Source organism: Anguilla rostrata, chromosome 15 (genome assembly GCF_018555375.3).
Source record: "Anguilla rostrata isolate EN2019 chromosome 15, ASM1855537v3, whole genome shotgun sequence".
NCBI classification, from domain to species: Eukaryota; Metazoa; Chordata; class Actinopteri; order Anguilliformes; family Anguillidae; genus Anguilla; species Anguilla rostrata.
Window position 1 is genome coordinate 7,223,415 of NC_057947.1, and position 14,422 is coordinate 7,237,836.

Consider the following 14,422-nt stretch of genomic DNA (forward strand, 5'->3'; position numbering starts at 1 on the left):
AAAAGACACCAAAATGTGCATCCGAATTTGTTTTTATATCTGTTCTGGGGCCTTTAGGAGTCTGGAGAAACGACGAGAAGTCACCTGGAAGGAGCCTACCCAAAAACGATACTCCCAAACCACCACCACCACACGCAACACGGAGTCTTCGAGGACTTCGCCTGCTAGGGCCCCCGAGTCGCTTGGCCCCCGGCCACAAAAAGAAGAGAGAAGAAAAACACAATCTCTCCTGCTGGATTTGGGCTTAGTAAGAGACCCTCGAACCCCAGCTTTACCTGTATTACGGTCACAAGTGAAAAGCTGCAGCCAAAGTCGAACACCAAACCTGTGCTTCTAACGGACGTGTACAGAGGCCGTTCCATGGCCCCCCCCCTGGAGGCTCGCACCCGTCCACCCCGTCTGGACGGCTATCCTGCTGGCAAATCCCACCATTTCTATCCCCGTGAATTTTTGCTACATGGACACTAGCAAGAAATAAGGTGTTCATGTCCTTTAGACCCAGTTTATAATAATAATCTTGTGTTTTTGTCAACTTGATCGTGCAATTCACTTAAAGGGTATTATTCTGGAGTATGTCTTTATGACATATGTCACAATATCCCTAATCTGTTGGCAAATTATCAAATGAAAGAAAATAATACAACAAAGTGGTTTCTACACTATCCCCCATTTACAGTTTAATGCAAAAGTATTGGGACAGTGATACAATGCTTTTGGCTCTGTACTCCAGCACATTGAATTTGAAATAAATCAATGGATATGAGGTTAGGGAGCAGACTGTCAGCTTTAATTTGTGGGAATTTACATCCATATCTAGTGATCCGTGGAGAAATTACAGCCCTTTTAGTACATGGTCCCTCTAACTTAGGCGAGAAAAAGCAATTGGAAAAATTTACATAATCTGAAATAAAGTCCTCATATTTAGTGCTTGGTTGTAAATCCTTGGCATTCAATGACTGCCTGAAGTCTGCAACCCATAGATATCACCAGACACTGGATGTTCCAGGTGATGCTCTGCCAATCATCCAAATTACACTTTTTGGCTCTCAAAAACTCCTTGGTTGATTTAGCAGCATGCTTGGGGTCATTGTCCTGCTGCAAGGTGAAGTGCTGTCCATTGCGTTTAGTGGCATTTAGAGGTTGGATCTGCGCACATGTTTCTGTATACTTCAGAATTCATTCTGTTGCTGTCGTCAGCAGTCACATCAAGGCAAGTGAGCCAGTTCCAGTGGCAGCCATACATACCCTACCTCCACCATGTTTGACAGACGGGAGGGGGTGATTTAGATTTTCCATTGTTTCTCCACAGTTTCCTTTATCCATTCCTTTGGTACAGGTAAATACGTCTCTCATCTGTCAATAAGACTTTGTTCCAGAACTCCACGGTTTTTTTAAATGTACTTTTTTTTTTGGCAAACTCTAAACTGGCCATTCTGTTCTGGGGCTTATCAATGGTTTGCATCTTGTTCTGAACCCTCTGAGGTTATGCTAGTGTAGTCTTCTCTGTATGGCAGTCTTTGACACATCTATGCCTACATCCTGGAGTGTTTTCCTGATCTGTTTGACTATTAAAAATGGTTTTTCTTCACAATTGAAAGCATTCTTCAGTCATCCACAACAGTGATCTACCGTGGTCTACCAGGTTGTTGGCTATTGCTGAGCTCACCAGTGCATTCTTGCTTCCAAACAATGTATGAAGCAGGTGTATCAGATCTGTTTCATTCAGATTTTTCAGTCTCATGAAAAGTCTTAGGCATTCACAATTATATAGTCCTCATCAGGCACAGACACCGCCCTGGTCAGGGTGACCAACAATCTCCTGATGGTTGCCGATGCTAGTTCACCCAGCCTCCTGATCTTCCTTGATCGAAGTGAGATGTTTGATACATCCGACTGTATCATCCTCCTCTTTTGCCTTCAGGATTTCATTAGACTCATCAACACCACCACTAGTTCCAATCCTACCTCACAGACTAAGTTTACACTGTTTGTCACTATAGGTGAGGGTAGGTCTGGAGTTCACCCAGTCACCTGCGGTGTCCCTCAAGGCTCAGTACTTGGTCAAATTCTCTTTGGACTCCCACTCAGCCATATCATTCAGTGTCACAACATCTCTTGCCACACCTATGCTGATGATAGCCAGCTATACCTCAAAGTCACCCCCAACCTCCCTGCAGCTTCCACTCGTCTATACGCCAGCCTTGAGGAGATCAAAGCTTGTGAATCATCTGTAAACTATCCTTCCACCATCTTTGCGACATTGTCAAACTCTGTCCTGCTCTAACTACAGCTGATGCCAAGAAGCTCATCCATGCATTCATCTCCTCTAGTTTTGACTACTGCAATAGCCCCCTGGTCAGCTTTTCAAACAAACAAAAAAATAGCAATATGTCCAAACCAGCATCACCTAGATCTGGTCTGGAAATATGAACACATCATTCCCATCCTGGAGTGCTTTCATTGCCTGCCAATCACACAGCACATTGACAAGAAAACAGCCCTGCTCTCCTTTCAGACCATGTACCAAGCTGCCCTAACTATCTTAAAGACCCCATACAACTCCCCCCAGTCCCTCAGATCTGCAAGCTCCAATCTGCTACTTATCCCACACACCAAGCTCGAAACCATGGGAAACCAAGCCGTTTGTGCATCTGCCCCCTGAATTCCCTTCCTAATCACCTGCGGGAGTCTCAAACCCTGTTCTCTTTCAAAACTGGACTCCTTTTTCCATTATGCCTTCAGTCTGATCCAGCCCCTCCCCCTCCCCTCCCAGGACATCCTACGTTTTACCTTCTAAATCGTGTTTGAAGGCCTCTTAAGCTCACCGCAACCCTTTTTTCTGAAATTTATCTTAATCTCATTTGCATGTGAAGCATCATTGAGATACTCCATAAAAAGTTCTCTACAAATTTAATTGATTATTATTATTATTATTCTTATTATTATTATTATTATCATGTTGAGAGACAACAAAAATGCAAATTCCACAACTCTTATTGACTTTAGTCCTTACTATCAACTTAGACCTGTGCATGAACTAATAATGCAAAGACAAATAGCTGGCCAAGAAACAGCTCAGCAGCAAAATGACCAATTATTTTTACTTCCTTAAAATGGGGGAGACTATGTATGAAAAAATGGCTGTAATTTCTACGCGGATCACCTAATATGGATGTAAATACCCCCAGACTAAAGCTGACAGTCTGCACTTTAACCTCATATTCATCGCTTCATTACAAATCCACTGTAATGGAGTACAGCACCAAAACAACCAAAGTTGTCACTGTCGCAATAATTTTGCATTCATCTGGATATATAATTATTTCTGAAGTATTTCCAAGAATTGCTGAAACAGAGAGGCCCATTATCATGTGTGTAATTGGTTTTTGTAATGTTATTTAAATATTATGGAAATTTAAATGATTTTAAAGTGATCATCATACGCCATTAGCACTGAGATGTACACAATGAGATGTAACATCTGACTTCCTCTCAGTTTGTCAACCCAATCAAGTTATCAAAGTTTCTATTTCAAAATGAGAAAATATTTGATACTATTACACTGAGAGCAGGTTTAGCACAATTTTTTACAGTTAAATTACCTCTTATCCTCATAATTTTAAATCTAATTAAATTAAATGAACTACATTACAGTACATGTGCAAGAGTTTTGTAGAAAAAATGCTGACAACAGCAGATTTTTGTGCATGTGTGCACACGCATATATATGTACATACATATTTACACACACACACACATATAAAAATAATAATAATACATAATTATGAGCATATTAAGAATAAATGCTAAAGGCTTTCTGACTCTGATAACCATGAATTAGCCATGTTGGACCCAGGCAGTTGTTTGAGCTTCTGAGTTCTTTCAGAGTTTCCTCTGTTACTCGACAGCCCAGTTAATGAACCTGTATATCCACTCATCTCTTACTGTGACTTGTTTCCACCATGGGATGAGTTGTAGTTTATAGTTGTTGACAGGTTGGAGTCATTTGTCCTCCTAAATCTACTGATCTCCTTCAGTTTGAAATTTCCATGCCAAAGATATATAGTAGAGAGATTAAGATCCTGTCACGTTCTTGTTTATGACTAGATGTACTCTGGCAGCTGATTTGTAGTTATTCTCTTGTGTAACTGGTATGAGTAGATTCCGGACTCACACCACTGTCATCCAAGCACTCCTAAATTAATGCCTACCAGACTGAATATCAAAATTAAATAATTTCTGAACTCCAGATATTTATCTCATACCTCTTCTGTTGCTCAGAGCACTCAAAGTTTTATTATATAATCACATTCTTGGTTTTAAATCTTACACGGAGGTTATCACCAGATACACATTTCTCATATTAAACTTTTATGATAAACTTGAGTGCTCCGTAAATTTACATATAAACACTAGTCCAGTAAATCCTATGCACCTTATGAAAAATAATGTATCTGAATGAACATTCGCCTTCAAGGAAACTGGCCTTATTGTCTTATCTGCTATTCACATTCATCTTCACTTTAGATATCTGGTGGAGAGATGAAACGTGTAGCAGTCAATGATCTAGGTATCTAGGCGAAAAAATTTCAACAAAAATAGTTGCTCAAGTAACCTTTATATTACTTGAGCAAACAATTCTATTATCATGCGTGATTATGTAAAAAGCTTGTCTACAACAATGTCCAAAGTTATGAAATCATACTCCCTGCAAAAATCTGTGACTGAAGATACCATCGTTCCCTAGAAATATTTACCCTGCATCCCTACCCGGGTTGGCCAAGGTGCACAAACATTGTTACAACTGAGGGGAAAGATTTGCTGTGGTTGAGGGTTTGTTAGCAGGAACATGCTATCCAGTGTAAATTACACCGCCTTGGATATCTTGTAACAGTAGGGATGCTTTTTGCGTTACAATGGAGCAAACTACTTTACACTGAAGTGCTGTGTTTCTTACTGTAGCATGAAAGGAGCCATTTATTGAGTTTAGGAGCACAATCCAAAATGTGTGTCCAGTGCAGGACTTTTCATTGTTATTTTTAGTTATGTTCGTCTAGACACGTTGTACATGTGCATCTCAAGCTGGCAAATGAGAACTCTTGGATTAGCCACTTTATTTTTCTTAGCAATTTATGATATATAATCGATAAACCACTGATTTCAAGTTCACACATTGTCAAAAATGTCCACAGTATACCTTAAGCAAAGTACTATAAAAGGTAGACTGAATACTTTCTTCAATATGGAAACAAGAGGAGTGATACAGTAAGACCCTAAGCAGGCATACAAGATATGCCTGTCAATCCATTCAGATGTATGATGAGAAACTCCAGTGGAATATGAATACAAATTTAATGAATATGAATATAAATTTATAAATATATTTTGTACAGAAGTCTGCTGTTGTGACTGTATGTTTCTTTTTTGTTTGTTTGTTTTTTGAGCACATTTTATAAATGTAATAGTAATAATAACTCAGCATTAAAATGATAGGATTGATAAGTTATACGTTTCTGATTTCTGGTATGAAGTCAACACATCACATTTCTCTACTGCTTCCTACAAAATGTGTGCATAACCCTCTGCCCCCTCCAACAGCACACAAGCAGTTTACAGCTTTGAAGGTTATGAAGAGTAGAGATCAGGAGAAGGACATTATACTTTAAAGCCCAAATGTAAACTGCTTTGCGAATGGTCAAGACAATCATTAAGACGTGAACAGGCATATCATTCCTCAAAACTGAGCAGCTCGCTAAAGAGGGACCTGGTTCGCTGAAATCCACAAGGCAGTTCTGGAAGAGCTCAGCATTCAATTACTGAGAAAGAAATGTCCATGAATCAACAAACTCTCAGCCACTCCTCAAAACTGATTTCAGCATACAAGAAACCTATTAAAAAGATTATGTGCTAATGATGTGTAAGCTAAAAACCATGACAGACCATACGAATATACAAACTGGCTGTTAATGAAATGACTGGCATGGTTACCTTTGGGCCGCCAGGTTCTTGTATATACAGAGGTAAGGGACATTTTTCCTTATACCATTCGAATAAAATAAGTTTTGAATAAAGCAGTGGTTTGACAAACTTAATCAAGTATAAAATGTAAATTATCATGTGCACATCTGCCATAAAGTGGCAAGCGAGGTAGCCAGCACTAGACTGGATTTCACCAAGTCATTTTACCATAGATATTAACCATAGATTACCATATATATTAGATATCACCAGTGATAGACTCCATGAATTGAAATAGCTAGCTATTGAATGCAACTCGACTTTCATTATTTCTTGATAGACGGAAACTGCGAGACATACTGTCATTTTAACACTCTGTGAAGACTGCTTAAACAGGAAACGTCAAATTATGGATTTTGGTCACTATGAACTTTCAAGTTACATTCCCATTTTGGTGTATCCAACCTTAAGTAACAGCTGTGAATGTACTTTTCACCACATCTAAGTTAATTGTAGCTTATGACCTAAATGCTAAAACTCACTCTTCTAAAGTAGACCCATTAAAGAATACAAAATGCACGGTCCACTGCAACGTTAAGCAAATTTAATTGTACATTATTTCATTATTATTCCAAGTTCAGCTTTCCAGCTGATTTGAGGCAAAGAGCACTCTCATTATAGAAGAATAACATGCAGGAGAAAATCTGATGATTATCTTACGTACATTTAATACATACTTTACACTGCAGTGAGCGCATTTGAACATGTAACTGCCTTTCTAAAGTATACCTTAAAAAGTGAAAACTTTTTCAGTACTGTGTTAATGTTCATCATACATCACACAATGTACTTTTTACATGGACTAAACTGAATTTATTTTTAAAACAGCATCTTGCCCTAAATCAAAAGCATAATTAGATAAATAAATAAAAGTTCACAGGTCAAAAACCTTCCACTAAATATGTCCAGGGATTTCCCGATGCTCTTTGGCTGACACATATAGGCAACACTAAGTTGTGACAATTTATTTTCTCCTTTTTTTCCCGTTTACCATACCATGCCAATGGCTTCAGGACATATATTGCCTTTGGAAGTATACATTTTAGAATCTAGATCAGTCCATAAACAATGGTGTGAGGACAAACACTTCTGTAAATTGTTAGTTTTTAATTCATGAGAATATTTTTATTATGTGAAACCAAACTGCACAACACAAATCAGATTATTATTATTATTATTAGGCAAGATATTGCTATAATTCTTCTATAATCATAAGATAAATTAACTATTTGCTGCATTGTATCACGAACAATGACAGAACTTTTCACCAATAGGACTCAATATAACATCTTCAAATACTGTAGCAAGAACTATAGGATGTTTCACCTATAGTCAGCACAAAGCTTCCCAGTATATCTAAAATTACTAATATACCTTCATTTTCAGCAAACCCTATGAAGTCAGAGCCACAACACGGCTGCCAGTCACTGTCTTTGCCACACACAGTGCTGGCAGATTTATGAAACAACATTTCTTGTGACAATTTGAAATTTGTTTGACTCACTGGAAGATGTCTAATACCTTGTCCTGTCCATTGTAAATGTCTCCTTGTCAAACTGAGTGCTGGGTGTAAGCAGCTGTCATATTCTCACATTACGTTCATTGACTGTATATGAAAAAGGTGTGTCAGTAGAGTTGCGTTTCTATCCCCGTAAGGGCACAGACTCCCCACTCTTGAATTCACACTGATACTCTCATATTGCATTTGTTTAATAGGCCAGTGGAACTGTAGGCTGGCTACTTGAATTCAGAGGAAAGTGGAAAGTCCAGGGATAATAAAGTAAAAGTCCTGCCATGTATTTCTTCCACCCAGGAAATCAGCCAGCTGATTTCACCCATTACCTCTACCCCCTGACTGAATAATTGTGCTAATTATCAAATCAAAGGTGACTGAAACAAAATACCGGGGAGGACTTTTACTTTCTGAACCTGGATTTTCCACCTCTGCCTGAACTTAAGTGACACAGGAAGGACAACATTTCGTTTTGCAAAGCATGCATGAATATTTAATGTATGCTTTGCAAAATCCGTAAGCAAATCTATGCAAATCTACATCTTGACACATGAGGAAGACACCTCATGTGCAGCTCTAGGAAGCAGTTCCAGGGTTCACTAGAGAGCGATAAGCCTCAGCAGTCAGTGAACTGAACCCTCTCTAACCCTGGATGACGCTGTCACCAATGATGCATCACCCTGTGGAGCTACCAGCTGCACTCAACAATAGATCCAGTCGCTAACGCGGCACAGGCATGTAGGAGGAGGCTTGCAAGGGAGAAAACCCGCGCCTGACACTGTTGTGAATACAGTGAAATGTCCAGTGCTAATTCAAATCTAACAGTGTTAATTAAACTCTTAACATATAACATTTGGCCATTCCACATTCCAGAGTTAAGAGTTTAACTAACACTGTTAGAGTTGAATTAGCACTGGACATTTAAATGTGTTGGAACCCATCATAGATAACTGCTATTTTAGTATTTTAATAAATAATGATGTCAGCAAATTATATTCAATCGTTATTTCCTAAAGACCATTTTGACGAAATAAACTGAAAATAAAGGACTCAAGTGCGGCGACTAAATAAAAGTGCCAATCTGGGTTTTTTAATCTGTTTGCCATGCAATAAGCCACACAGCAGCTTTTTGGCATTTTGAAAAATCGTTATGATGTTAATACATGGCAAGATTGTGTCTTAATTTATATTTACATAAAATTGGGCAAAATAGAACTGACCGTTTCATTGATTTCCCATGGAAACTCTATCAAATTTCCCATCCTTGGGGGTTGGGCCTTGAGAGTTTATGTCGTTTTTGTGGGTGTGCCCTCTCTTGCCACCTGGATCAACGGCACGGCTGGGATTGATCCTTAGGACCCATCAATGCAATACTACAGTATCTTAATGAGATGAGCCACCCAGCAACCCTGACGATATGATTTTCCTGACATCAAAATATAAAAATAATTTCAAATATTTATTTAAGATTCATTATATTCAATAGCTGCATGTCCCAAGTGAAGTAGAGGTATGTGAGCAGTGTTCAGTAATAGGCCCCCCAAACTAACCCCCAGGTGAAGCAACGCTACTTAATAGCAGCCTCCTCCGCAGTCCTTGGCGGAACAGCACTCCCCCTCAGCATGGCGAGCTCAGACTCAGCCATCCCATCCACCACAATACATCACGTTCAGACATTACTCACAGCACTTATCTACAGCCATTTTCACAGCTTTTATTTTTACGCACCATCCATTTACACAGCGGCGAATTTTACTGAAGCAATTCACGTTAATTACCTTGCCCAGGGGTAAAATGGCAGTGCTCCAAATGGGAATCAAACGTGTAAACTCAGCCGAGTTCCCTAACCCGTATGCTACACTATGCTGTCTCCAAAGCTGGCGTCAGTACTGTACGTTTCTTCCGACACACACTCCACCACCGTGAACGCAGGAAGAGCAAAGTACTTCATAAGCATGAAGTCTCCAGAACCTTGTTCGTTCTCATGCGCGTGCAGCAGAAAGCAATTATTTCTTACAAATCAATAGGATGCGAAAATGTGCTTTGACAAGGTCGCGCGGGACAGTCTGGATTTATAAACAGGTTAGGCGGGGTCCGGCAGCCCGACATATTTTGTTTACTGTACGTTCGATTGAGGGCGATTCCGACCGACGAGGAGGGACGGGCGCGGAGAAACACAAACCGACTTTAATCAAGCTGCCCGCGAGAAGCACAGAAGGGATCAGAGAGGAGCAGGACGCCGAAGGTTTACAGGCAGACCGGATATTAGTTCTGCTAGCCCCGTCTCTCGCATTCCTCCGCAGACCCGCATTTCAAAGTGCTGCATGGACATTTAGCCACGATAAGGCGGCCCTAAAATTTTATGTGCCTCCGTTCCCGAGGGAAACTTTACTCACTCAGCCGCGGTCTCCGTGCCTCTCGGCCAGAACAGGCAAACCTTACGACCTCACATCGGTCCAGACTTACGATTCCATCTCCAGGGGTGATTTTTGAGCTTTGTGTAATAGCCTCGTATGTCTATCGCTGGACTTGACTACCAGCCTTTACACAAGGAGACTGTTAAAGATCAAAATGTTGGCACGTGTGTCTAACGTTCAGCTTCCAAACAGTTTTAGTTGTATTTTGAAAATAAAAGTTAAAATGTAATAGAAACACTAATTAAGTGTGTTTTCACTGGGTTCAAAGATTTAATAAAAGGCTTTGTAAAAAGAATTATGTAGTATTTGCTGATTACTTAAGAGGTGCATGCCAGGTAAAAGTGCACTATGTAATGATTCAGTGACTTCATGCTATGATTGAATGCCAACTAGGATGTGACTCTTGAGTAAAGCTTGTTTATTTGTGAAACCAAACACAGCAAAGAAACTGTTGCAGCTCGAATAAAAATGGCAATCTCAGATAAATAGCAACACTGTTCACATATAACTAAAAAGCTAAATGGACCCAAAGACAAGCAGAGATTGAAGACCCTCTTCCCTTTATCGCCATCTTGTGGTGGACCAGGGTACTGCTCCGTCGGCATACGCAGACACGCCGAGGCAACTGGCAAACTCTCAGAGCGAGGGTAGTAAATATAGAGAATTTCTTTTTACTGTCGCTGGGGCTTTCTTTCATGACACGCTTCACTTTCTAAGAGCTTTCTTGGCTTTGCCCGCTCGCTCCTCTGGGGACGTTGCGGTCTGGTGTGTGTGTGCGAGCGGTCACGGCAGAGAGAGTATCTAATTGCAGAAGCCGCCCTGTGAACTCCAACATACAGGTCTCTTGTATCTCTCTGAACTGAGAAAACATGTTACTGCCACTCATTACAACTGAGTAATTAACACAGGGTCTCGTGCCTCAATAATAATCCTAAAGGAGAAAGTGTAAAATGCGGGTTTGAAAACGTTAACTCTGACTGTATCATTCTCCCGGCTGCATTAAGAACAGGCTAGGTGATACTGCGGGCTCCTGTTCCGGTGAGACTCTAGGTAATATTACAATTGAGAAATGCCTGTCATTGAGCTCTCAGGGAGTCTGATGTACCACAGAAAGACCATCTGTGCAACCAGTTTAAGCTGCAAATTATCTGGAATAAGAATAATCTTTTCTACATATTGGGTCTGATATTACAGAATGGTTATACATATGAAAAGGAAGGGGAAAGCATTCTAATTAGTTTTCAGAAGTTTTAATATTTGGTATTAAATTAATTTATTGACAGGATCAAAAGGTTACCCCCCACTCCCATCCCCTTTCCCAGACTAAATTGGTAAGGTTTGTCTTCAAGGTGTCTGTTCAGTATTACATTCTGAGTCATCTCTATGGAGGTAAACTAACAGACAGTAGGACCTGGAATTTACAAATGAGAATGGAATGTAGCTTTCTTTCCAAAAACCAACTGTAAATTGTGTACAGGAAGGGGAACACTATTTGTAATATGTCTCCTAACAAGTGAGACAAATGTTAGAGGGTTCAGTGCCAATTTCTTAGTGAGAGTTCAGTTCACATAAAATAGCCTGTTCATTTACACAAAACAGTTTTGTTTTCCCTGTATGCAAGAGTCTGGGTGAAATGAAGCACTGATAGTTCAGGTAAAGCAATGGTATAACGGGAATCAATTCTGTGCAAACAGGGACACGCATGGTGTGTGATTAAAATAATATTAGTAGCTTCTTATGCTGTTAAACTTCAGGGAAGTCAATGGATTTCCCTCTAAAGATGCCAGCAAATGCCCTGCTAAACTTTCCATACTTAATATAATATAATTAAACTCTACCAAAATACTCCTGGATTTCAATGGGCAATGACAGGGCAGCGAATGATGTGACCAACCAATTAGAAATGACTGGACCACTGTACAATGGCATCAGATGCCACAATGACATCATTACTATGCGGCGGGAAATGCAGTCATAGGCAGAAGGGAGGTCATGCGCATAATAAATACATGGAAGAACAAATAAACGAATACCTGAGAAGAGAAAAGTAGTTCCAGAAAAGCACTCGTCATTGTGCTGCACGGCTTAAAACAGCTCAGAATGACCTAGTACATTGTACTGAAATGCATCCTCAAAAGGATAAGAATTTTAATCATTCATTGCTATGCCTATTGCTAATGCGCTGTTCGTGCTCCACTCATTCATAGCATAACATTGAGTTCTGATGTGTTTGAATAATGTTAATGTTTAACCACCCAATGTTATAATACTTGCTTGATGGATGCTCAATAATTTAAAGAAAATAAAACGGGGAAATTACAAAGGAGAGCCTTCGACATTTAGGCCACTTATTGTGAGGACAGCCAGTATTTTGGGAAAACCTGTACTGATTAAAGGAGAAGATTAGAAAGTCGCTACTAACTTCAAACATCTAGGTATCGCGCTCTCAAGATCCTCCATTATGAGCATGAGCAGGAGTAGGTGGAGCCTGCTTGCAGTGTGTGAGATGAGAGGACCAATCCAAGGGCATTATATGCAGAAGAGTTAAGTGAAAAACACAACACATAATTGACATGGGTGTTTGTACATGCATAGAATTTACTGCAACATTTCCTGTTATAAAATAAATATAAAATAAAATACACAACAGTACTTCCTTTGAAAGCTCCTTTATTATTCTACTTTTATTGTATTATATGAAATAACACTACCGAGATAAGCAGCACCTGAGAGCTGATTAGTTTTACATTAAATCTATTCGACCAACCATTTAAAATTTGCAACCACGCTCAAGGCATTGTCCCTTTACTTATTATATTTATTGTTTGTGCAATAATAATGTTTTAACATTGTGCATATGTATTTTCCATTATACTGCAGAAGTAGGCCAACGGTATTTACAGTGATTAGTAGAACCACAGCCTTTGCGTCTGGCCATTTGTTCAGAATAATTGAATTAATTATTTTGGCCACCGCAGCCGTTGTAAAATGTTTGCGTACACGTTGCGCATGCAAATCCCCACAGCGCCATTTACATTTTCATCTGCCGTCGTGCTGATGTATTCACACCTGAATACATTCATTTTGGGCGTGATGTGAATGACCTACCAATTTTACAAATCAGCATAGACTAACCTGGCGCCAGAAATCGAATGATTCGTTTTCCTTGTGAGTTTCCTGAAACAGATTGCTAAATCTGATATGCCCGCAATAGAAGTTCTACATCTTGCAAGGGATATTTCACTGTAACAAACTGGCCCACTATTCTAGGGTTATCAGTTCTCAGTAAAAACTGTGTTGCCAGAGTTAAAAGATAGCTCTCTGACAGGCAGTAATTGAAGCTGGGAGTAGCAGGCCGGACTTGCTCTCTCAGGGGGGAGTTTAATTGTGCGTGGGTATATTGGGTTGGCACAGCAGCCATAATAAAACAGTACTGAGGTCAGTGAATCGTGAAGTTCAACAGTGGAGTTACACAGCCATGTGCTCAAATTCTGTGGCCTAATACTTTGATAACACTGTTCAAAACGCTCAGAAGGATTGGCCCTTAGGAAAAGAGCGCCGATTATTAAAATAAACTGCAGTATCCCCGTCCGCTTGAAATGCAAACTTTCAAAGTGCCTACTTTTGCCTTTCAATTGCACGCTTTCCAAAATCCTACTTTTGGTTGAAGCATACCAAAGCTATTTTGGGTCAATACCAGCATTTGTTTCTATGTACTGTACCTTTTAAATGTTCAAATTCTCTTCTTGATCTTACTGTATCAACCCTTTCTCTATCTGAAGATTTGAACAAACTCACCCTGAATAAGCTCCAAAAGAGAAATATTCAGAGCTCCATTCAAAAATAAAAAATTTCCAGATTTTTATGTCTATATAATGGAGCTAAGAGTTTCATTAGCAGTTATTATTTGTGTGTAGTGACAAATGCATTATTATTGAAATTATGTCACCACAGGTGCAAGTCTCTCATTTCTGAAGTGAGCCCTTACAGGTCTAAGCCTATTTTCCCAATTTTTGGCACCCTCTGATTTATTCATTAATTTATTTATTTATGTGTTAAATAGGCCTATTATGCACAATCAAGTGTTATATCTCTATTTTTAAGCACAAATGATCCTTCTTCCCCTGTTCTCTCTCCACGGTTCTGACAGGAGCAGTCAATAACTTAGCTAAGCAGTTAAGCTCACCTTACAACATTAGATATTATTAAAAATATATTTTTTTTAAAGGTATGGCCTAACAAATATTCTTCATGATAACCTACAGCAGAACATATTTTGCACATGTTTAAAATCTGACATGACTTATTCAGTTCCTGTTTCAGAGTCCAGTCACTAAAAACACTGTACAGAAAGGTGCTGTGCTCGAGAGAGAGAAATCTGAGGAACATTCAGCTGGAGGACTCACTACTTTGAAGTTGCTATGTGTTGGAAGTGCCACAGTGCCTGGAAACTGGTATAATTTTAATGAAATTG

General features: G+C 39.5%; 2 protein-coding genes across 2 annotated transcripts in view; one reads left to right on the forward strand and one right to left on the reverse strand.

Moving 5' to 3' along the window:
- Positions 1-5,169, forward strand: part of asic4a (acid-sensing (proton-gated) ion channel family member 4a) — a 76,949-nt gene extending 71,780 nt beyond the window's left edge. Inside the window, exon 10 of the mRNA XM_064311325.1 lies at positions 58-5,169. Coding sequence (XP_064167395.1) covers positions 58-168 — 111 coding nt within the window. The 3' untranslated portion in view covers positions 169-5,169. The remainder of the gene's footprint in view (positions 1-57) is intronic.
- Positions 1-14,422, reverse strand: part of LOC135241169 (protein FEV-like) — a 270,601-nt gene that overhangs the window by 129,700 nt on the left and 126,479 nt on the right. The gene's annotated exons all lie outside the window — the stretch shown is intronic.